The sequence below is a fragment of the Lithobates pipiens genome, unplaced genomic scaffold (genome assembly GCF_037356315.1).
Source record: "Lithobates pipiens isolate NorthernLeopardFrog02 unplaced genomic scaffold, aLitPip1_a1.2 Scaffold_23, whole genome shotgun sequence".
Taxonomy (NCBI): Eukaryota; Metazoa; Chordata; class Amphibia; order Anura; family Ranidae; genus Lithobates; species Lithobates pipiens.
The window spans coordinates 331195010-331219612 of record NW_027507785.1 but is presented as its reverse complement, the minus strand read 5'-3'; the positions used below and the strand labels follow the sequence as shown (position 1 = coordinate 331219612).

The 24603-nt window shown below is 47.2% G+C and overlaps 1 protein-coding gene across 1 annotated transcript in view; it reads left to right on the top strand.

Annotated features, from left to right (window-relative positions):
- Positions 1–5475: 5475 nt before the first annotated feature.
- Positions 5476–24603, top strand: part of LOC143926704 (cytochrome P450 4B1-like) — a 37907-nt gene continuing 18779 nt past the window's right edge. The window contains exons 1-6 of the mRNA XM_077450714.1: positions 5476–7519; positions 10256–10400; positions 10677–10721; positions 15230–15357; positions 16323–16447; positions 19041–19192. Of these exons, the coding sequence (XP_077306840.1) occupies positions 7349–7519; positions 10256–10400; positions 10677–10721; positions 15230–15357; positions 16323–16447; positions 19041–19192 (766 nt within the window). The 5' untranslated portion in view covers positions 5476–7348. The remainder of the gene's footprint in view (positions 7520–10255; positions 10401–10676; positions 10722–15229; positions 15358–16322; positions 16448–19040; positions 19193–24603) is intronic.

Here is a 24603-nt window from a genome sequence, read left to right as displayed (position 1 = left end):
CTAGTCCTGTGATCTCTGATCCAGACTCTAACCCTGCTGCTGTGATCTCTGATCCTGATCCAGACTCTGACCCTGCTCCTGTGATCTCTGATTCTGATCCAGACTCTGACCCTAGTCCTGTGATCTCTGATCCAGACTCTGACACTGCTCCTTTGATCTCTGATCTCGTTCCTGTGACCTGATCTCACTCCTGACCCTTCTCCTGATCCTGTGGCCTCTGATCCCGATCCTTCTCCTGTGACTTCTGATCCTGATACAGACTCCGACCCTAGTCATGTGATTTCTGATGCCGCTCCTGTTCCCGTTCTTATGACCTGATCTCAGTCCTGACCCTTCTCCTAATCCCGCTCCTGTGACCTCTGATCCTGGCCCTGGTCCTGTGACCTTTGATCCCACTCCTGATCCTGGTCCTGTGACCTCTGATCCCACTCCTTCTCTTGATCCAGACCCTGATGCTTCTGACCCTGGTCCTGTGACCTCTGATCCAGCTCATGACCCAATTCCCTCTCCCGACCCTGATCCTGTTCCTTTGACCTCTGATCCCACACCTGACCCTGATCTCAGCCCTGGCCTGGATCCTGTTCCCGTGACCTCTTATCTCACTCCTGACCCTTCACCTGATCCTGCTCCTGTGACCTCTGATCCCGGCCCTGGTCCTGTGACCTCTGATCCAGATCCTTCTCCTGATCCTGCTCCCGATTCTGATCCTGTTCCTTTGACCTCGGACCCCGCTCCTGGCCCTTCTCCTGCTCCTGTGACCTCTGTTTCTACCCCTGACCCTAGTCATGTGACCTCTGATCCAGTATCTATCTATCTATCTCATTGGTGGGAATCTAGGATGCAAAAGGACTTGGGGGTCCTAGTAGATGATGGGCTCAGCAATGCCAAGCTGCTGCTAACAAAGCAAACAGAATATTGGCATTAAAAAGGGGATCAACTCCAGAGATAAAACGATAATTCTCCCGCTCTACAAGACTCTGGTCCGGCCGCACCTGGAGTATACCGTCCAGGTCTGGGCACCAGTCCTCAGGAAGGATGTACTGGAAATGGAGCGACTACAAAGAAGGGCAACAAAGCTAATAAAGGGTCTGGAGGATATTAGTTACGAGGAAAGGTTGTGAGCTCTGAACTTATTCTCTCTGGAGAAGAGACGCCTGAGAGGGGATATGATTTCAATATACAAATACCGTACTGGTGACCCCACAATATATAAATACCGGACTGGTGACCACACAATATATAAATACCGGACTGGTGACCCCACAATATATAAATACCGGACTGGTGACCCCACAATATATAAATACCGGACTGGTGACCACACAATATATAAATACCGGACTGGTGACCCCACAATATATAAATACCGGACTGGTGACCACACAATAGGGATGAAACTTTGTGACCACTCATTAAAATTAGAAGAAAAGAGGTTTAACCTTAAACTGCGTAGAGGGTTCTTTACTGTAAGAGCGGCAGGCGGTGGTCTGAGAGGGGATATGATTTCAATATATAAATAGCGGACTGGTGACCCCACAATATATAAATACCGGACTGGTGACCCCACAATAGGAAGAAAACTTTTTTGTGGAAGGGAGATTAACAAGACTTGTGGCCACTCATTAAAATGAGAAGAAAAGAGGTTTAACCTTAAACTACGTAGAGGGTTCTTTACTGTAAGAGCGGCAGGCGGTGGTCTGAGAGGGGATATGATTTCAATATATAAATAGCGGACTGGTGACCCCACAATATATAAATACCGGACTGGTGACCCCACAATAGGAAGAAAACTTTTTTGTGGAAGGGAGATTAACAAGACTTGTGGCCACTCATTAAAATGAGAAGAAAAGAGGTTTAACCTTAAACTACGTAGAGGGTTCTTTACTGTGTTGTGAATTCGTGAAGAAATACATTTAATATTCACTGGCAGAGATGAGAGATTTCAGTAGGCCTAAAAAAAAAAGTAGATGAACTATAATTTTGATATTATTGAAATGTTACCCTCTTGGAGACCTTTAAAGCAAAATACGTGATCTCGCATGTTTTTGTAAATGTTCAGGGGATTAGTTATCTATAACTGTTACAAAAACCGTGTATTGAAACAAGAGACTGGAACAATGATAACTCTTGTCACCAAACAAAAAGATGTGTACTTATTTTGTTGGTTAGATTGAGAAGACCAAACTTGCATAGGGAATGACTAAGCCCCTGTCCACACGATCGGAGATTTCCACAACCAAATCCATCGGATTTTGCCCGTCGGATTTTGTCTGAAACTGTTGCATACACACGGTCGGACAAAGTTGGCGAAAAATCCGAGCTTTCAGAACGTGATGACGTAATTTCGTTACGATGGGACTACTTTCAGGCTAGTAGCCAATAGCTTTGATGTAGGAATTTGATCTGAGCATGTGTGGCACTTGGTCCGATCAAAATTCTCTACACATGATCGGATTAGGTCCGACCGGCCCAGTTGGTCGGGAAATATTTCCAACATGGTGGAAAATTGGGTCCGACGGAGATTCGGACGGAATCAGTCCAATGCATACCACACACAGTCGGATTATCCGACGACACGGTCCGATAGGACACATTCCGACGGATTCTCCGACCGTGTGTACAAGGCTTTAGTATTTATCACATGGAAATAACCCTTAAAGGGATTGTAAAGTTAATTTTTTATTTATTTTTTAAATAACAAACATATCATACTTACCTCCACTGCGCAGCTCGTTTTGCACAGAGTGGCCCCGAACCTGGTCTTCTGGGGTCCCTCGGCGGCTGTCTCGGCTTCCCTCCGCAAATACTTCTCACGTTCATAAAAAAAAAAGAAAGAAAATTACTGCGCTCCTAATCTAAAAAATTGAATAGTAAACCAACCCCCAATTACAGCTGCAGCTACCAGGATGTGATACACATCCAAAATACAGTGCATATAAAGAATAAAAGTGGCTGCGCTACCTACCCCTACTGTAAATAACCCACTGGGACTATCACTATTTGTGAAAAAAAAGTGAAAATTTATCAAATAATTACAATTAATTAAGTGAAATCAGCTAATATCAAATTCCCAATCAAAACACATCTAGAACAATTCATATACAATCAAAATTATATGAAAAATTGGTGATAAATGCTCAAAATAAATATAATTAAATTAATATAGTGATTAATTAACAATAAATTATATTTATAAATAAATAAATACAGTGACAACTGATTATATAAATAAATTAAATTAATTATATTCAATAATTATAAATAAATAAATACAGTGATTATTAATGATAAATGAATTAAATTAGATAAAAACCCAGTGACAAATTGATAAATGAAAAATTATATCCGTAGAAAAGTGAATCAGTAACCCACAACCAATAAGAAAACGTCCAAACAAAAAGTCTTTGTAATGAAAGAGATATCTCTTTAAGAGGGTGCCAATCAGCCGTGCGATCCACCTTCACCAAGCCACAAAACCGTGAGTCATCAGTGGGAATGCGCGCTTACCGGAAAGCGGTATATAAACGCTCATAATATCTATCACCCGAACTGCACCAATCCCGACTCCTGTTGCGGAAACGATTCCAAATGGACCATGGAGATTTTCATACTGGTGGCAGGCAATGATTTAAATGGTAACACGGAAAACACAAAAAGAGCCTCCCATAGCGTAAAACAGGCAGGATATTTTATTTAAATAAATAAACGAAGTATACTCAAAAACATAGCAAATAAAAAAAAAGCATGAAATGCCGGCCGGCATGGGAGCGCCCGTTCAAACGGTCAACGTGATTGCGTCAGCACGTCTGGACCACCCACGCATGGTGTGAAGCACTTATAGCCGCCGGCTGTATTCCATGATTAAGTCTGGTATGACGAAACATGTCGGGGTTCCATGCCGGGATTCCATGATTAAGTCTGGTATGACGAAACATGTCGGGGTTCCATGCCGGGATTCCATGATTAAGTCTGGTATGACGAAACATGTCGGGGTTCCATGATTAAGTCTGGTATGACGAAACATGTCGGGGTTCCATGCCGGGATTCCATGATTAAGTCTGGTATGACGAAACATGTCGGGGGCGTGGCTATCTGGCAACTATCACTGACACACTAAGCTCGCATACGAAGGCGGAGGGAGGTGCTGGACGTAAGGGACGGCGATAGGAGGTTGTGGCGCCCTATTCAAGCTGCATATTCTGTTGTGGGAAATCAAGCAGGAGTCGCAAGGAAGGGTGTGAGAGAGCAATCACGCTGTCGGCTTAACTAGTGTCCGCTGTGACCACCAATGCCTTGGAGTATAGTGTGATGTTATTGAAGATTGAAGTGGCTTGATATGATTTTGGAGTGCTTTCTTTCATATTGATTCATGTGAGTGCATAAAACAAGTGGATTATTTTTATATAAAGAGTGTTTACAGTATTGCACTATTGGAGGTCTTTTTTCTTTTGAGGTTCTTGTGAAATATATCTATTAACCCTTTCCCGCCGAGCGTACGCAGATCTGCGTACTCGGCTTCCGGGGGGTATACCGGGATGATGCCCACACCTTCAGGCATCATCCTGGTACCGTTTTTTGCAGCAGGCGATTGGCTATCCAGGTATAACAACTGATGCAGATAAAAGCCGCTCGGCTGTTATGCCGGAGGAGCGGGAGGGGACGTCCCCCCCCTCCCGCCGCCTCTCGCCGCTGCTACCGGTGCTCCCGCTCAATCGGGAGCACCGATTCCGTGTCCGATGGCTCCGGCTGCTGCGGAGGAACTGGAACGAAGCCGTAATCGGCTGCGTTCCAGTCTCCTCATCGTAAACACGGAAGCGACGTCATGACGTCACTTCCCGTTTACTCGGCTGCCAATGGCGCCGGTTTTAAAAAAATATCCAGTATTTAGAATCGCCGTTTTCGGCGATCTGAATACATTGAAGTGTAAAGGAGGGGTGGGGGGGTCTTTTAGACCCCCGATCCCTCCATAAAGAGGACCTGTCACCGCCTATTACTGTCACAAGAGATGTTTACATTCCTTGTGACAGCAATAAAAGTTTATTTATTATCAATTTTTTTTTTTTTTTTTTTTAAAACAATTTAGTTATTTTAAAATAAATAAAATAAATTAAAAAAGAAAATTTTAAAGCGCCCACCGTCCCCGCGAGCTCGCGAAGCAAAGAAAACGCATACGGAAGTCGCGCCCGCGTATGTAAACGGTGTTCAAATCACACATGTGAGGTAACGCCGCGATCGTCAGAGCGAGAGCAATAATTCTAGCACTAGACCTCCTCTGTAACGCTAACCTGGTAACCGTAAAAAATTTTTAAAGCGTCGCCTATTGAGATTTTTAGGTACCGTAGTTTGTCGTCAATCTACAAGTGCGAGCAATTATAAAGTGTGACATGTTTGGTATCTATTTACTCGGCGTAACATTATCTTTCACATTACGCAAAAAAATTGGGCTAACTTTACTGTTTTTTTTTTTTTATTATTCATGAAAGTGTCCCTTTTCCCAAAAAGTTGCGTTTAAAACACCGCTGCGCAAATACCGTGTGACATAAAATATTGCAACAATCGCCATTTTATTCTCTAGAGTCTCTGCTAAAAAAATATATATAATGTTTGGGGGTTCCAAGTAATTTTCTAGCAAAAAATATGGATTTTAACTTGTAGACACCAAATTCCAAAAATAGGCTTAGTCATGAAAGGGTTAAAGCCTTAAAGGAGAATGTCCAGAGATTGATGATTGAACATCTACTTTCATTTTGTGAGAGATTTGATGCTTTATTAGCCCGGCACGAGAGTGCTAGGCTCAGCAGTTGGTGAGTGCTCCTACGAGGGGGGGGTCACGGACACTATTGGTGTGGTGAAGGATTCTCAGAAAATTGTTTGCACACTGAATTAATTATTTTCACATAAAAAAGCAGGAACATTGCGGGAAGATCTGCAATCACCCCTTGATGACGGACTATATTGCTTTATTTATATACACAAAAAAACTTTTTGTATATACTTTTTTATTTTTTTTACATATTTTTTGTCTGTGTAAATTGCAGGTTATATTATATGGTTATATTGTTATTCAAATTTTTTTTGTATAAGTAATTGCATGCGTATATGCTCACTGTCATTAGTGACTATTTAATTCATGGAATATAATTCTTCTTCTGTGTGGGAATACAGAGGAAGAGGTGATAGATAGGGAGAGTGAATTAAATTTTCATATAGCACTAGCGCTACTAGGTATCATCTATTTGGTTATTACGGTTAATAGACTTTGATGCACCTACTTTTTTTATAAGGATGAGGAATTCCCTTCCACAGGCGGTGGTCTCAGCGGGGGGGCATCAATAGTTTCAAAAAACTATTAGATAATCACCTGAACCACCGCAACATACAGGGATATACAATGTAATGCTGACATATAACCACACACATAGGTTGGACTTGTGTCTTTTTCAACCTCACCTACTATGTAACTATCTATATATCTGTGTCAGTCACCTGCTGGTGGCATTGTGGTCCTCAGACCTAAAAGGTGTAGTCCCAGTGTCCACCATCGGGTGTCCTCATGCCAGTAATTAGTTCCCACTGAATGCCGGCTGCTGGGAGGGTACTTCCCTAGTATTCCCCAGTGCTCAGTGTTTTCCCTGTGTGTCCATGTGCTCTGACCCTGTGACCTCTGATCCTGCTCATCACCTTGTTTCTTCTCCTGACCCTAATCCTGTGACCTCTGATCCTGACCCCGTGGCTTCTTACCCCGCTCCTTCTCCTGACCCCAATTCTGTGACCTCTGATCCTGCTTCTTCTCCTGACCCCATTCCTGTGACCTCTGATCCCACGCTTGACCCTGCTTCTGTGACCTTGGATCCCACTCCTGATCCTTGCTGTGCTGTGGTCATGTGATGGATGTGCTGCGGTCAGATGATGGATGTGCTGCGGTCAGTGTCAGTAAGATCTCAGCCATGGCATGTGACCATGTGACAGTTAGAAGGCCTTGGTAACAGAGGGCTCTCCGGGGAGAACAATGGGGACTGGCAGGAAAATCCCATCCATACCATCCTAAAGATAGATTGGGAGTTCTGTGTCACCATTCTCTGCCCTCTGTGTACACCAATCACTTGCCAGACAATGAAGTAGAATTACAGCCCCCCACTGCTGGTCCTCTGCTTCCCATCCATGCTGCTAGAACTCTCAGGTCTCCGAATCCCTGAGATCTGATTGGTGGGATGGTAAGTGCCAGGACTGGGCGTTTCCACCATTGGAAAGTCTCTGTAATTGCAGAGTGTGATCACCAGGGGGCATTGCCGTGATTTCTATCCAGATGTGACATATTATTCATATCTGATCCCAGCAGACAGCTGTCATGGAGTTCTCTGCGGATCTTCTCCGTCTCTTCCATCTCACTTCTCTCTTCTGTCTGACAGTACTGATAGTCAAGGTCCTCCAGATGTTCCAGAGGAGGAGGAGACTGCTGAGGGCCCTGGAGGCTTTTCCAGGGCCCCCAACCCACTGGCTGTATGGACACAGCAATAAGGTACTGTCACTATATACATGGGTGGGGGTATAGAGTAATCTATACTCCAGTACTGATACTGTATGGGAACATCCAAGAGGTAGTCTGTGCGTCACTATATACATGGGGGTACTATAGACTAATCCAGGGGTAAGGAACCTCGGCTCTCCAGCTGTTTTGAAACTACAAGTCCCATGAGACATTGCAAGACCCTAACAATCACAGACATGACTCCTGGAGGCAGAGGAATGATAGGATTTGTTTCAAAACAGCTAGAGAGCCGAGGTTCCCTACCCCTGGACTAATCTATACTACTATACTATCCTGTACTCATTTGTATGGACACACCCAGGAGGTAAGCTAAGTGTCACTATAGAGTAAACTATACGACTGTACTGATACTGTCCAATACTTTACATGGGCCAGTGGTGGGTAATGTGCATAGTGCAGGGGTCAGTGGTGGGTAATGTGCATAGTGCCGGGGGTCAGTGATGGGTAATGTATATAGTGCAGGGGTCAGTGGTGGGTAATGTACATAGTGCAGGGGTCAGTGGTGGGTAATGTACATAGTGCAGGGGTCAGTGGTGGGTAATGTGCATAGTGCAGGGGTCAGTGGTGGTTAATGTGCATAGTGAAAGGGTCAGTGGTGGGTAATGTGCATAGTGCAGGGGTCAGTGGTGGGTAATGTACATAGTGCAGGGGTCAGTGGTGGGTAATGTGCATAGTGCAGGGGTCAGTGGTGGTTAATGTGCATAGTGCAGGGGTCAGTGGTGGGTAATGTGCATAGTGCAGGGGTCAGTGGTGGGTAATGTGCATAGTGCAGGGGTCAGTGGTGGGTAAAGTGCATAGTGCAGGGGTCAGTGGTGGGTAATGTGCATAGTGCAGGGGTCAGTGGTGGGTAATGTACATAGTGCAGGGGTCAGTGGTGGGTAATGTGCATAGTGCTGGGGTCAGTGGTGGGTAATGTACATAGTGCCGGGGTCAGTGGTGGGTAATGTGCATAGTGCGGGGGTCAGTGGTGGGTAATGTACATAGTGCAGGGGTCAATGGGGGGTAATGTACATAGTGCAGGGGTCAGTGTTGGGTAATGTACATAGTGCAGGGGTCAGTGGTGAGTAATGTGCATAGTGCCGGGGCCAGTGGTGGGTAATGTACATAGTGCCGGGGTCAGTGGTGGGTAATGTACATAGTGCAGGGGTCAATGGTGGGTAATGTGCATAGTGCAGGGGTCAGTGGTGGGTAATGTACATAGTACAGGGGTCAGTGGTGGGTAATGTACATAGTACAGGGGTCAGTGGTGGGTAATGTACATAGTGCAGGGGTCAGTGGTGGGTAATGTACATAGTGCAGGGGTCAGTGGTGGGTAATGTACATAGTGCAGGGGTCAATGGTGGGTAATGTACATAGTACAGGGGTCAGTGGTGGGTAATGTACATAGTACAGGGGTCAGTGGTGGGTAATGTACATAGTGCAGGGGTCAGTGGTGGGTAATGTACATAGTACAGGGGTGAGTGGTGGGTAATGTACATAGTACAGGGGTCAGTGGTGGGTAATGTACATAGTGCAGGGGTCAGTGGTGGGTAATGTACATAGTGCAGGGGTCAATGGTGGGTAATGTACATAGTGCAGGGGTCAGTGGTGGGTAATGTGCATAGTGCAGGGGTCAGTGGTGGGTAATGTATATAGTGCAGGGGTCAGTGGTGGGTAATGTGCATAGTGCAGGGGTCAGTGGTGGGTAATGTACATAGTGCAGGGGCCAGTGGTGGATAATGTACATAGTGCCGGGGTCAGTGGTGGGTAATGTGCATAGTGCCGGGGTCAGTGGTGGGTAATGTGCATAGTATTGGGGTTGTTGGTCGGTAATGTCCAGAGATGGAGCAATTCAAGTAATCAACCAAAATCTGGAGCTAAATTCCAGTATTGCCCAATCAGTTCCAGAAACTTCATAAGTATGGAGATTGGTCCCACCATGTAGTCCCCTCCTCCATGTTGGCTGGTGTCCTGCCTGTATACAGTATATTCTATCTATCTACCTATTGTGAAGTGTGAGGCCCTGCCACTGTGTAAGTATAGGGAAAAGCAACTAGTGCAGAGTGTGGGGCTCCCGTGTCTCTGTGTGGAGAAAAGTGGACATTCTGTTTTCTCCAGGTTTTGTAAGGAGGTGGGTAATGTAGTGAAGGGGTCCTGGATCGGGGTCTGGAGCTTGAAGGCTTCAAAGTGTCTTGGGTGGGATGAAGCCTTCAATCCAGTGTCCGGGTCTTATCGGAGATTTACAGGTGTGCTGACTCGTTATAAGCAAGGAGTTGGCCATAACTGAGGGCCCCATCAGAAGATGGCTGTGTGCTCCTCCCAGGAGGAGCAGTAGGTGCGCTCCTTTGCTCCTATTAGGAGAGGTGATCCACTCGAGAGACTGCCTCTCACGTTGGAGAGATTTTTTTCCCTGCAGGGTCCGGAAAGTCGGGACAGCTGGGCAAGTCTGGAAGAGGTGACCAGGGGATAGAGAGAGTCTGTGAGTCTCATAGGAAAGAGAGAGCCTGGGGCTTTAGGAGAGGCCAGGAGTAGTCCTCTGCGGCTGGACCTGCAATCTACAAGAGAGCCAGGTGGCTTTGCATTTTTCTGTTCACTGTTTTCCTGTTGGAAGCTGACACCACAGACTGGATGACCCACTAAGAAACCCAAAACCACCAAGCTCAACATCCCCCACACCACTCTGTCTGTCTGTCTATCTATCTGATTATCTCTGCCCCTCCCCCACAGTTCCTCCATGATCGGAGTCTTCTGCAGATGATGATAGAATGGTCTCTTCAGTTCCCGTACGCCACCCCGATCTGGTTTGGGAATTTGGTTGTGTATCTGAACATCACTCACCCGGAGTACGCCCGCACCTTACTCAACCGGACAGGTAATAATGGATAATCTATACAGAGTGGTATATGTGGTGGGCGGAGGGGTGTGAATAGGTTATATACTCCAGTGGAGTGGGGAAGGGTGACCTACTCCAGTATAGGGGGGAGGGATGAATAGGTGAAATACATGGAGGGTGGGGGAAGGGATAGGTGTCATATACAGTGTAGGGGGAAGGAAAGAAGAGGTGACATACTTCAGGGACTTGGGGGTCAGCACTGGGGACTTCAGTTCCATCACCAACGTGAGACGTGGATTGTTCTCTGTATTCCAGATCCCAAGGATAACATCGCCTATCGATACTTCATTCCTTGGATTGGTAAGTGGGCTCCTATGTTTCCTGCTTTGTAGACACATTCCTTTCCAGGCCACTTCCCCCTTAGTGGACAAGCCCCTTTCCAGACCACCTACCGCTTAGTGGACAAGCCCCTTTCCAGACCACCTACCACTTAGTGGACAAGTCCCTTTCCAGACCACCTACCACTTAGTGGACAAGTCCCTTTAGGCGGAGACTGTCCTCTATGCTCTCCCAGGTGATGAATGTAGATGAAGTTTATGGTGGAGATGGAAACCTTTGTTAGGAATGATGGTGAATTCTTCAATCCTCGGGCCTCACCCTGATCACACACTTCAATATTGTTTACTGACACATCTTCCCTGAGCCATCCATTAAGAAGACACATCTGCCCTCAGCCGTCCATTCAGAGGACACGTCTTTCCCAAGTCGTCCATTCAGAGGACACGTCTTTCCTGAGCTGTCCATTCAGAGGACACGTCTTTCCCAAGTCGTCCATTCAGAGGACACGTGTTTCCTGAGTCGTCCATTCAGAGGACACGTCTTTCCTGGGCCGCCCATTCAGAGGACAAGTCTTTCCTGGGCCGTCCATTCAGAGGACACGTCTTTCCTGAGCCGCCCATTCAGAGGACACGTCTTTCCTGAGCCGCCCATTCAGAGGACACGTCTTTCCTGGGCCGTCCATTCAGAGGACACGTCTTTCCTGAGCCGCCCATTCAGAGGACACGTCTTTCCTCAGCCGTCCGTTCAGAGGACACGTTTTTCCTGAGCCATCCATTCAGAGGACACGTCTTTCCTGAGCCGTCCATTCAGAGGACATGTCTTTCCTGAGCCGTCCATTCGGAGGACACGTCTTTCCTGAGCCATTCATTCAGAGGACACGTCTTTCCTGAGCCGTCCATTCAGAGGACACGTCTTTCCTGGGCCGTCCATTCAGAAGACACTTCTTTCCTGAGCCGTCCATTCAGAGGACGCGTCTTTCATGAGCCATCCATTCAGGGGACGTAAGTTCCCAGAGCCGTCCATTCAGAGGAATTGTGTGTTCCTCTTGATGTCCATTCAGAGGACCCATGTTCCCTGAGCTGTCCATTCAGAGGATGCGTGTTTCTCGAGCCATCCATTCAGAGGACACGTCTTTCCCGAGCCATCCATTCAGAGGACGCGTTTTCCCCGAGCCATCCATTCAGAGGACGCATGTTCTCAGAGCCGTCCATTCAGAGGATGCGTGTTCCTCGAGCCATCCATTCAGAGGACACGTCTTTCCCGAGCCATCCATTCAGAGGACATGTCTTTCCCGAGCCGTCCATTCAGAGGACACGTCTTTCCCGAGCCATCCATTCAGAGGATGCGTCTTCCCCGAGCCGTCCATTCAGAGGACACGTCTTCCCTGAGCCGTCCATTCAGAGGACACGTCTTCCCTGAGCCATGATCCAAGAGAGCTTGGATTTTGTGGCTACGATATCAGCCACAAAACACTTCCAGGCCTTTGCCACAATTTTGCAGATAAAATTACGATGATTGTCTAAGAGTGTCTAGTGATGTCATCTGTAGGCGTGTTCATAAGAACTGAGCACCCAATCTTTGGGATATTGATCGTGGTGACCGACCAGAGCAGGAATTCTTCTCTGATTTTGGGACAAATCCACCAAGTATGAAGCATAGTGTCCACATCCTCTGAATTTTCAAGGGGAGATCTCAGGATGCTATTGGAAAGTCTAGTGGGTACCAATGAGAGAGGACTTCTCTGGCTTCCTCAATCTCCGAATTTATGTCTGCCTCCAGGGCAGGTCTGTGGAGCAGCTTGGTAAATATCACCCAGAGTCTCCAATATAATATTGAAATATCTGCCCACTGAGTCATTGCCCACATACATCGATTTTCAAAGACTGTTCTTCTGGTAATCTTGGCCGTTCCTAGTATGGAGAACATGCAAAATTTGTCCTACACAGAACGTTTCAGAGAAGGGGCATTCTGAGCGTTTGGAGGAAGTAATCTGGGTGTAAAATGCCCTGTGGTCAATGAAGTGGCTGGTGCAGTATAGTCCCTTATCTATCCACCACTGGGATTACTGGGGGTGGTAGCCAGGTGGGAATGCTGGGTCGCTGAATGATGGGGCCACTGGAGTATGTGCAGATTTTAAGAGCCATTGACTTACGGAAGGTGTCCCACCGCCTGCTTTCTGAAGGTCTAATGATCGCAGCGTTCCCCTCCTATGTCCTCCACCATCCCACTTAGGTCTCAATAGAGAAAGGAGGCCAATTCTCCTTCTAATCTGGTCTGATGCCTGCCTATGAGGGACAAATCCCACCTGCCAACGTGTAGGGATCTATTGCAATTGATTCATGGAAATGGTGTGTAATTGGCAACATGACTTGGGGTCTTATTGGGTTTGGAGATCATGTGAATGAGGGTCTTGTTAGAGATCGCGTCCCGCGCAAGCCCTTCCGAAGTACGGTAAACAGGGGCGTAACTATAGGGGGTGCAGCAGTCGCGACCGCAACTGGGCCCTGTGCTGTAGGGGGCCCATGCAGCCCCCTCTACATATAGCCGGCAGCAGCATAGGCAGCTAGGGGAATCAGTGCACCATGCACACAGGTGGCTGGAGGTGGAGGGTGACTAGCAGAGCTCCATGCTCGACTATCAGACTGACTGCTCTTTAGTTGTGCATTCCCCCGCATGGCCTGTGTCCTCGGCTGGCTCGTCAGAGTACCCCTCTCCTGCTCCATGCATTGCCGCTCAGTCCGATGTCTGTTCTCCCCAGCCAGAGTCCAGCACACAGATGCAGTGCAGCCCTATGAGAGACGGCTCCCCGGAGGACACTGCAGGCTTCTCTGCCAGCCCCATTCCTCCCCCGTCATACACAGATGATGAAAGGTCTTTCTGGGAGATATGCTGATCGCCCGTCCAGCACACTGGATGGAGCCCAGGCCAACATGGATGAGTGCGCGGCCTACAGCTTGGTCATGGTGAGTGAGAGGACCCCACATCCCACACACCATTACATACCACCTCCATCTCCCCCTGGGGACAGGGGCCCCTTCTCACATGGGGACAGGGACCCCCATCTCCCCTGGGGACAGGGACCCTGCCCTGGAGAAAAGGACCTCATCTCTTCTGGGGACGGGGACCCTATCCTGCCTAGAGACAGTCCCCCAATGGGGCACCTAAAAATAAAAATAATAATAATTAAAAAAAAACTACTGACGCCAGTGGTGGAACTACAGGGCTTACAAAGGTCATACCTGTGACCACGCCCTGGAGTTCCACCGCCGGACTCGGAGGGAAGGGCCCTGGCTGGGGTTCAGGGGGGCCCTTCATGTTTTCTTGCATCGGGGCCCTGAAGGTTCTAGTTACGCCACTGACGGTAAAGAATTTCTACTAAATGAAAAGTGTATATTGGCAGTCGTCCTTGGGAGCGGTGCCGGTATTTACTTTTCTTTTGGATACACAGGGTATACGGGCGCCCTTACCGCAGCACCACCGACTACATACAGATATCGAGGCCAGCCAAGCTGAGCGCGGCGAGTTCTTTTTATGTGGACGATTTTTACTAAATGCGGTACCAGTGGTGGGGGAATGTTCTGTAGTAAAGTATGGTGAAGATGTACCAGTCGGGGGGCTTGGAGGTTTAGATTTCCTATAAGACTTCTAGTGCTATCTGTCCATTATGTCTCTGGGGGTCTGTGAGGGGATTGAGAGCCGCTGAATGGAACCTTCCAGTATTCAGGAACCTTTCTCAGGCCTGAGGAAATGGTGTGGAATATGGGGTTCTGGGTGAAGGAATCAGTTGCCCCCCCCCCCTCCCAGTTGTGGGATAGCCATACATACAATGGGTGAGGGTTGAGGTTCTGAGCTAGCAATGTACGCCTATGTAACCCTAAAGCCATCGGCTAGAGAATAAGAGACTCTTCTCTGAAAACATTGAACTCCAGCCTACCGGACTTCTGTTCTCCTTCAGTAATGTGGTCAGAGCTGGTCGTCTCAGTATGTGTATTTATAGCAAGAGGTAATCTGAATGAGTCGTCCCTATACCATAGCATTGTGGGGAAAACCTCCACCTTTATCATTGCAAAGCTGTCCCTGAGATCTGGTCAGTGAATCTTCCTAGGCTGAGATTCTGCAGGGAGGAGGAAGCATTTCCTCAGTCTCCCCTCCCCCAGTGATCAGACTGTACATTGTAACTTTATAGGAGGAGGAGCAGTCATTTCCTCAGTCTCCCCTCCCCCAGTGATCGGACTGTACATTGTAACTGTGTAGTATGTCAAAAGGTCAGAGGTTACAGCAGGGGTTGATCTGTGGCAGACATTTTTTGAACACAGCCAAGAACAGCATCAGGCACCAGGTCCAGGAATTGATACTGACCCTGGATGATGCCTGAACAAAGATGGTGTCGTCCTTCTGAAGAGAAAAGCATATAAAGGCATTGTCGGGGGGGAGTCCTGTGATCTATATACCTGGAAGTCTTAGACTGACACATTACTGATGACAAATGAGGATTTATATCTGATTTTGCTCCTCGTTGTTTCCGGCAGGCCGCGGTCTCCTGGTCTTGTCTGGACAGAAATGGTTCCACCATCGGAAGCTGCTGACCCCCGCCTTCCATTATGACGTCCTAAAGCCGTACATCCAGCTCATGTCAGACTCCACCCACATCATGCTGGTAATAATAGAGAACTCCGCCCACATCATGTCGGTAATGATGGAGACCGTGGGAGAGAATTTCCTCCTGACATTTATATTGAGCCGCATCTTCTACTGACACAAATATTCCTCTGGTGACATCCAGTGTGAGCGGCTATCCTGAGCACTGCATGGAGGTCGTCCACTCAGGGTAATATGAGGAGGCCAGGACCTCAGACCACACTGTCCAGTTGGGTGGATATGAGGAGTCCAGTACCTCAGACTACACTGTCTAGTGGGGGAATATGAGGCCAGGACTTCAGACCACACTGCAGACAGGGGGATATGAGGAGGCCAGGTCCTCAGACTACACTGTGGAGATAGGAGGATATGAGGAGGCCAGGACCTTACTGTCCAGTTGGGGGAATATGAGGAGTCCAGGTCCTCAGACTACACTGTCCAGTTGGGGGAATATGAGGAGTCCAGGACCTCAGACTACACTGTCCAGTTGGGGGAATATGAGGCCAGGACTTCAGACCACACTGCAGACAGGGGGATATGAGGAGGCCAGGTCCTCAGACTACACTGTGGAGATAGGAGGCCAGGACCTCACTGTCCAGTTGGGGGAATATGAGGAGTCCAGGTCCTCAGACTACACTGTCTAGTTGGGGGAATATGAGGAGGCCAGGACCTCAGGCCACACTGTCCAGTTGGGGGAAAAAGAGCAGTCCAGGACCTCAGACCACACTGTCCAGTTGGGGGATTGTGAAGAGGCCAGGACCTCACACAACACTGTGTAGTTGGAGGAAAATGAGGAGGCCAGGACCTCAGACCACACTGTCCAGTCAGGGGAATATGAGGAGGCCAGGACCTCAGACCACACTGTCTAGTTTGGGGAATATGAGGAGGCCAGGACCTCAGACCACACTGTCTAGTTTGGGGAATATGAAGTCTTATATATAGTAGAAGATTTGAAATGATAAACATTCACTTTTCATCCATCAGAACCGCTTTCAGAAAGAGGTGACCAGAGGGACATCGGTGGATATCTACCCCTATGTCAGTGCTATGACACTGGACACCATCATGAAATGTGCCTTCAGCTGCAATAACAACTGCCAGACAGACAGGTGAGAACATGTAGCAGGGGATAGAGAGGTGAGAACACGTAGAAGAGGACAGACAGAGGAGAACACGGAGAAGAGGAAAGACAGAGGAGAACACGTAGAAGAGGACAGACAGATGAGAACACGTAGAAAAGAACAGACAGAAGAGGACAGACAGAGGAGAACACGTAGAAGAGGACAGATAGATGAGAACACGTAGAAGAGGACAGACAGATGAGAACACGTAGAAGAGGACAGACAGATGAGAACACGTAGAAGAGGACAGACAGATGAGAACACGTAGAAGAGGACAGACAGAGGAGAACACGTAGAAGAGGACAGACAGATGAGAACACGTAGAAGAGGACAGACAGATGAGAACACGTAGAAGAGGACAGACAGATGAGAACACGTAGAAGAGGACAGACAGAGGAGAACACGTAGAAGAGGACAGACAGAGGAGAACACGTAGAAGAGGACAGACAGATGAGAACACGTAGAAGAGGACAGACAGATGAGAACACGTAGAAGAGGACAGACAGAGGAGAACACGTAGAAGAGGACAGACAGAGGAGAACACGTAGAAGAGGACAGACAGAGGAGAACACGTAGAAGAGGACAGACAGAGGAGAACACGTAGAAGAGAACAGATAGATGAGAACACGTAGAAGAGGACAGACAGATGAGAACACATAGAAGAGGACAGATAGATGAGAACATGTAGAAGAGGACAGATAGATGAGAACACGTAGAAGAGGACAGATAGATGAGAACATGTAGAAGAGGACAGATAGATGAGAACACGTAGAAGAGGACAGACAGATGAGAACACGTAGAAGAGGACAGACAGATGAGATCTTATAGAAGAGGATGAGAACACATAGAAGACAGAAAGGTAAAAACATTTGTATGAAAAGGACAGACAGATGAGAACACGTAAAAGATGACAGACTGGTGAGAACAAGTGTATGAAGAGGACAGATAGGTGAGAACATGAAGAAGGGGATAGAGAGGCGATAATAGGTCTATAAAAGGGACAGACAGGTGTGAACACGTAGAAGAGGTCAGACAGGGAAGAACAGGTCTATGAACCCGTAGGAAATCACATTAAATGGAGTGCGGTGCATTTCCGCAAAACTAAAAATACACTGCAAAATGCATAGGTGTTACCTGGGCCTTAGACTGAGTGGTATCCCTCAGGTGGATTTGGAGTGGTTGGGCCTTGTGTTCCAGTCTGCATCAGCCTTTCACGGAGAGGAGTGCATGACTCTGATTATTTTTTCCGGGTAGCTATATCATTTATCGATCATTTACATGTCGTACATTCACATAGTTTCATAGTTGGTGAGATCGAATAAAGACAATAGTCCATCCAATTCCAATCCAATTTATTGGTCGAACTAGATGGACTTGTGTCTTTTTTCAACCTAACTATGTTACTACAGGGCCTTGAGAAAGTATTTTATTGGGATTTTATGTGATGGACCAACACAAAGTGACACATAATTGTGAAGTGAAAGGAAAATGATAAACGGTTTTCAATTTTTTTTCAAATAAATACTGTATGTGCATTCTAAGGATTGGTGACCAGAACTGGACTTGAATACCCCAGATGCGGCCAGAGTTTTATAAAGGGTGCAGGATTATCGTATTATCTCTGGAGTAAATCTCCTTTTTATGCACCCTAATAGTCTGTTGGCTTTGCTTGCTGCAGCTTGGCATTACATTCTTCTGCTCAGTCTGTCTTCTATTAGGACCTCCAGATTCTTTACCACCCTGGATTCCCCCAGAGGTTCTACCCCTACTGAGTAGTTTGTGTTTATATTTTTAGTCCCCCATTGCATTAATTTCATTTTTTTTTAACATTCAGCCCCTAACCCCCACCCCCTATTTTATTGAGGTCTTCCGGTAAAGTTTCTATATCTTGCTGTGAAGTTATTGCCTTGCTTAGCTTTGTATCGTCAGCAAACACTGAGATTATGCTATTTATCCCATACTCTATATCAGGTATGAATACATTAAAAAGAATTGGTCTCATGACGGAGCCTTGGGGTACCCCACTTACCACTCCAGACCAGTCTGAGTATATGTTATTCATCACCGCCCTTTGGACACGCCCCTGTAACAAGTTTTCTATCCCGGTACATACACTATGGTCCATTCCTACAGACCTCAGTTCATAGATTAAGCTTTTGTGGGGGACTATATCAAATACTTTTGGAAAACCCAGATACACCACATCCACCAGCTTTATCTACAGTAGATGGACGTTCACTTCCTCATAGAATGTTAACAGATTGGTTTGGCAAGAACGACTTTTCATAAACCCATTCTGATTACTACTAAGGATACTGTTTTCATCCACCAATTCTTGGATATAATCCCTTATCATCCCCTCCAATAGTCTACGTACTATTGATGTTAGACTGACTGGTCTGTAGTTTCCAGAAATATATCTCGGCCCTTTTTTGAATATTGGTACCATGTGGGCTTTTCGGTACCATTCCTGCCAGTATGCTGCCCATTCAGATTAGTAATTCCTGTCCCCAAGAAATTACAATCTAAGGAGAGGAGACAACCAACTCACCGCCATTTTCTTCTCATTTCTTTCTTGTAGAGATAATCCGTACACTCAGGCAGTCCTGACACTGACCTACCTGGTGAACGAGCGGCTCTGCTATTTCCCGTATCACAGCGACCTGATCTTTAATCTCAGCAAAGACGGACGACGTTTTCACAAGGCGTCTAAGATCGCCCATCAGTTCACAGGTAACCCCCGAGTTGATCAGCGACCTCCTTGCATAGCGATCTGTGTATGAATGGATTGGCCACTGTGCTGCTCCTATGTATTGGATGGGATAGACCTCCCTGAATTTCAGATACATGTATGGGCCATTCCTACATATCTGACCATACCCAACATTCTGGATCACATGATGAGTGATGGGGAGTCTACAACCCTACCTCCACCATTTCTCAGCAGACAGTGGTGGGTCGTTGCCTCTCCATACACTGGAACAAAGGAGGATTGGGGGGGGGAGTACAACCAGCTCATCTTTTCAGAGTTCAGTGGCTTGAAAACGTGCAAAGTGCGTTAATTGGTGGGTATAGTGGAAGGTTGGTGTCCCTACAGAACATGGCTCATTGGGACATGCCTATTCACATCTTCCAGCAGTATGTAATGGTGAACATGCGTCTTTGACTGCTGGACCTGGTTGTGGGTGAAGCCGACTGGCCTAGTTCACATGCGGCTTTTTGTTCTCCCTCACTCCTCTGCTTTTCCCGGACTCTCCGGTGTTGGTGCTCGCTAATGCCCGGGGCCAGGAGGGGCCACATTCATGTGACATGCGTTACCCTGATTTAGAAGTGAGACATACACCCCGTTGTCTCTGTATCATAACCCAAGCTGTATACAGGTGCCTCCTGCTCTCAGGATACACAAACCTGCTCAAGATGCAACATTTTAAAGGAGACACCACAGAGCAGTGCCCCTTTTTGCTAGTCCAGATTGACTCTGCCACCCATCTCCCAGTGACAGAGCGGGAACTGTCGCACCCCATGCACACGCATAATTAACTCTTCACTTTCCTATACTGTATGGCTAGGTCCCTAAGGTCTCCACCACATGGGTCCGGTCCGGGTTTCTGGGGGATTGACCACTCAGGAGGTAGGCTATAATGAGATATACATAGGACATGAGACCCATCACCCCTGACGGTACCGCTCTCCCGCTGTCTGGCTGTCATATCATCCTTCTTTTGGTACTTGTTGCCCCTAGCAACAGAATCTGACCACTTCACCTTGTGTGGACATCACAGCCCTGTGCTTCTATTACCACCATGCACCCCTTTAAGTAACTTCAGACCAAGGAATGGAAACATTTCAAAAGCTTTACTGTAATAGTGCAGCATTATGAGAAACATAGGATAACAGTTCAACACTAAGTGCAGTCTTTTCCCAACATCCCTAATCCCTAACTACAGGCTTGTGTGGTTCCCTGGCATACCTGCTAAGGAAAGAGTCCATTGCTGACATCTTCTGGGAGAACTGCAAATCCCAGCAATTCCCCAACATGTGGAAGGCTCCAGGACACAGGTTCGTAGCACCCTAGCTGGATTCAGGAACAGAGGCCCTCTCCCACTTCTTGCCTACTGTCTGTGTCTGTGCTTCCCACACAACAGGCTGTGTTGTGGGACCACAGGTCTCAGCAACCCTCAGACATGTTGGCAGACTCCTTAAGCAGGGGATCTACAGTGAGGACAGTCAGGATGAGAAGGCAGCTAAAAACAGCAGAGAGGGACAGAGCCCCCAGGTTTAAAGCAGCAGTTAGTCTGTCCTTGCTCCCTTGTGGCTGGAACTCTCTGAGCACAGCTCCCTCCTGATCTATATGCACAGAGAAGGGAAGGCAAAAAGGGACATAGCCCTTGGGTTCTTAGCAGCAGTCAACCTGTCCATGCTTCCACGTGGCTGGAATTTGCTGAGCACAGCTTCCTCCTGATTTGCAGTATCTCACAAGAGTGAGTACATCCCTCACATTTTTGTAAATATTTTATATCTTTTCATGTGACAATGTAAAGTAGTGAGTGGACAGCTTGTATAACAGTATAAATTTGCCTTCCTCTCAAAATAACTCAACACACAGCCATTAATGTCTAAACTGCTGGCAACAAGAGTGAGTACACTCCTAAGTGAAAATGTCCAATTTGGGCCCAATTAGCCATTTTCTCTCCCCAGTGTCATGTGACCCGTTAGTGTTACAAGGTCTCAGGAGTGAATGGGAAGCAGGTGTGTTAAATTTGGTGTCATAGCTCTCTCATAATGGTCACTGGATGTTCAACATGGTACCTCATGGCAAATAACCCTCTGAGGATTCGGAAAAAAAAGAATTGTTGCTCTACATAAAGATGTCCTAGGCTATAAGAAGATTGCCAAGACCCTGAAACTGAGCCGCAGCACAGTGACCAAGACCATACAGCAGGACAAGTTCCACTCAGAACAGGCCCCGTCATGGTCGACCAAAGAAATTGAGTGCACATACTCAGCATCATATCCAGAGGTTGTCTTCGGGAAATAGACGTATGAGTGCTGCCAGCATTGCTGCAGAGGTTGTAGGGGTGGGGGGTCAGCCTGTCAGTGCTCAGACCATACGCCTCACACTGCATGAAATTGGTCTGCATGGCTGTTGTCCCAGAAGGAAGCCTCTTCTAAAGATGAGGCACAAGAAAGACCGCAAACAGTTTGCTGAAGACAAGCAGACTAAGGACATGGATTACTGGAACCATGTCCTGTGGTCTGATGAGACCAAGATAAACGTATTTGGTGTCAGATGGTGACAAGCTTGTGTGGGGGCAACCAGGTGAGGAGGACAAAGACAAGTGTGTCTTGCCCACAGTCAAGCATGGTGGTGGGGGTGTCATGGTCTGGGGCTGCATGAGTGCTGCCGGCACTGGGGAGCTACAGATCATTGAGGGAACCATGAATGCCAACATGCACTGTGACATACTGAAACAGAGCATGATCCCCTCCCTTCAGAACACAAACACACCCCCAAGATGACTACTCCCTTTCTAAAGAAGCTGAGGGTAAAGGTGATGGACTGACCAAGCATGTCTCCAGACCTAAACCCTATTGATTATCTGTGGGGCATCCTCAAACGGAAGGTGGAGGAGGGGAAGGTCTCTCACATCCACCAGCTCTGTGATGTCGTCCTGGAGGAGGGGAAGAGGACTCCAGTGACAACATGTGAAGCTCTGGTGAACTTCATGCCGAAGAGGGTGAAGGCAGTGCTGGAAAATGGTGGCCACACAAAATATTGACACTTTGGGCCCAATGTGGACATTTTCACTTAGGGGTGTACTCACTTTTGTTGCCAGTGGCTTAGACATTAATGGCTGTGTGTTGAGTTATTTTGAGGGGACAGCAAATTTACACTGTTATACAAGCTGTACACTCACTACTTTACATTGTAGCAAAGTGTCATTTCTTCAGTGTTGTCACATGAAAAGATAGAAGAAAATATTTACAAAAATGTGAGGGGTGTACTTACTTTTATGAGATACTGTATATGCACAGAGAAGGGAAGGCAAAGCCCAGCAGCAGCCTGCAAAGTGAAAAGACTGGGAAATAATCCTTTCCCTCCCTGCTTGGCAGCAATTGACTAGAACTTTGCCAACCTACTTACACGCTCTGATCTGTCTACAAGGTGCACTGTCTCCTCTTAGGGCCCCCAAGCAACGTATCAGCCCAGTCCTCCCCTGCACAGGGCCAATGCTCTTCAATGGCCTTATTTGTCTAATTTTGGCAAAATATGGAAGAACTTTCCATCGCAACTGACCATATAGCCCCAAAGTCATTTCAGAGAGCAGTCCTTTCTTTGCAAATACCAGAGAGGCACAGATTAGGAGCTGGCTATGGCCGGGCACATCTCCTCTGGGTAGGTCAATGGGTTTTCTCTGGGTAGGTCTACGTCAAAGACAATAAAAAAAGGAATCGGTCAGGCTTTATGGGTCAGTCACGATGATGTCATTGGATGGACACAGCCCTAACCCCCAGTGATCTTACAGCAGGCTTGTCATAGATATGGACTCTTCACATTACAGTACATATATGAGGAATAAACAAGTCAGGTCCTTGGTAGAGTGAAACCAGTTTCAGAGGGGCACACAAAGAAGGTTATCCTGGCTAACCAAGTTAATAGACACCTTGTGGCGTGGTGTCTGCTTTCGGACTGGACTTATCATTTCAAAATGTTTAAGATGGATGACAATTTTGCTGGAATGATTAGTACCCCTGCCAGGCTTTTATTGTTTGTGTCTCCACTGAGGAGATTTACCATATATATTTTGTCTGGTGTCACTATGACAGAAAGTGATGGGAAATTCCAAACTTTAGAGTTGTCCCTAGAACAGGAGGTGACAGGAAATCTTCTGATGGGGACACCCATGCTGGTAAAAGCTAATAGGGGATTTCCAACGTTTGGGGAGATTTTCTTCATTTCCTGAAACATAACAGGAAGTAAGGAGAAGTCTCCAAAAGGGTCACAGACCGCAAAACAAACTGACAGGGTTTAATCCATTTTCTACTCTGTTTGAAGCTCACCTTAGCATGGACCTTTTTATTTGGAAGTCTTTTTCTTACGTAGATCTGAATTCCGATGTTATAGGGCAGCAAACACGCAATTTGTGTTTTGTAGAACAAGAGTGCTCCAGTTCTGCCTATCTTTGGGATCTTGTTACTGGGACATGAGATGGGTTCCTGGAGGTGAGCCCAGTATCTATCCGCCCAGCGTTTTGCATCCAGGCAAGCAGCCAGAGGAGATGAAAGGCGGCCGGGTCTCTGCTGCTACATTGTCTTCAGTACTTTAGAGCTTCCTGCAGAGAGAGTACAACCTTCATTTGTTGATTGATCTCTGATAATAAATAACTTATAAAATATTCAGAAGAGACTAGCGCACCCTGGAGTTGGCATCAGATCTATGTTGGCGCACAGACCTACGCTGGCTTCATTCACATAAGTCAGCTGAAGCCCGAAGGAAGGGCTGAGTGTGAATAAATGTCCTTATCAGATTAAACAAGTAGCAGCACAGCAGTGGGAACCAGACCACAAACAGAGAGCAGCACTGACATCTCCCACAACAACTCTGGTGTCTGGGATGAACGTCAGATGCAGATCACACCATTAGTTCTTCTTATCGAAATCTCATCAGCTTGTGTATTTTACTAAGTTTTAAAGCGGGAGTCCGCCGGGAGTTCCGCCGTTTTTTTTTTTTTTTAAAAGCCAGCAGCTACAAATACTGCAGCTGCTGACTTTTAAAATAATGACACTTACCCGCCCAGTGCGCCCGCAATGTCGTCACCCGAAGCCGATCTCTCGAACGTCTCTCAGGTGCTGCCGCCGCCATCTTGGGTATGGGAATCAGGAAGTGGAGCCTTTCGGCTTAATTTCCCGGTTCCCTACTGCGCATGCGCGAGTCGCGCTGCGCAATAAGGATGGACCCCGCTGCCTCTGGGATCTGTGTGTTTCCCAGCAGGCAGCGGGGGACTTTCGGAAAGGGGCGTAGTCTATGCCCCTTTCCGCAGAGAGCTATCCCGGAAGTGGGTGCAGATACCTGTACTGTACAGGTACCTGCACCCCCCCCCCCTGAAAGGTGCCAATTGTGGCGCTGGAGGGGGGGAGGATTC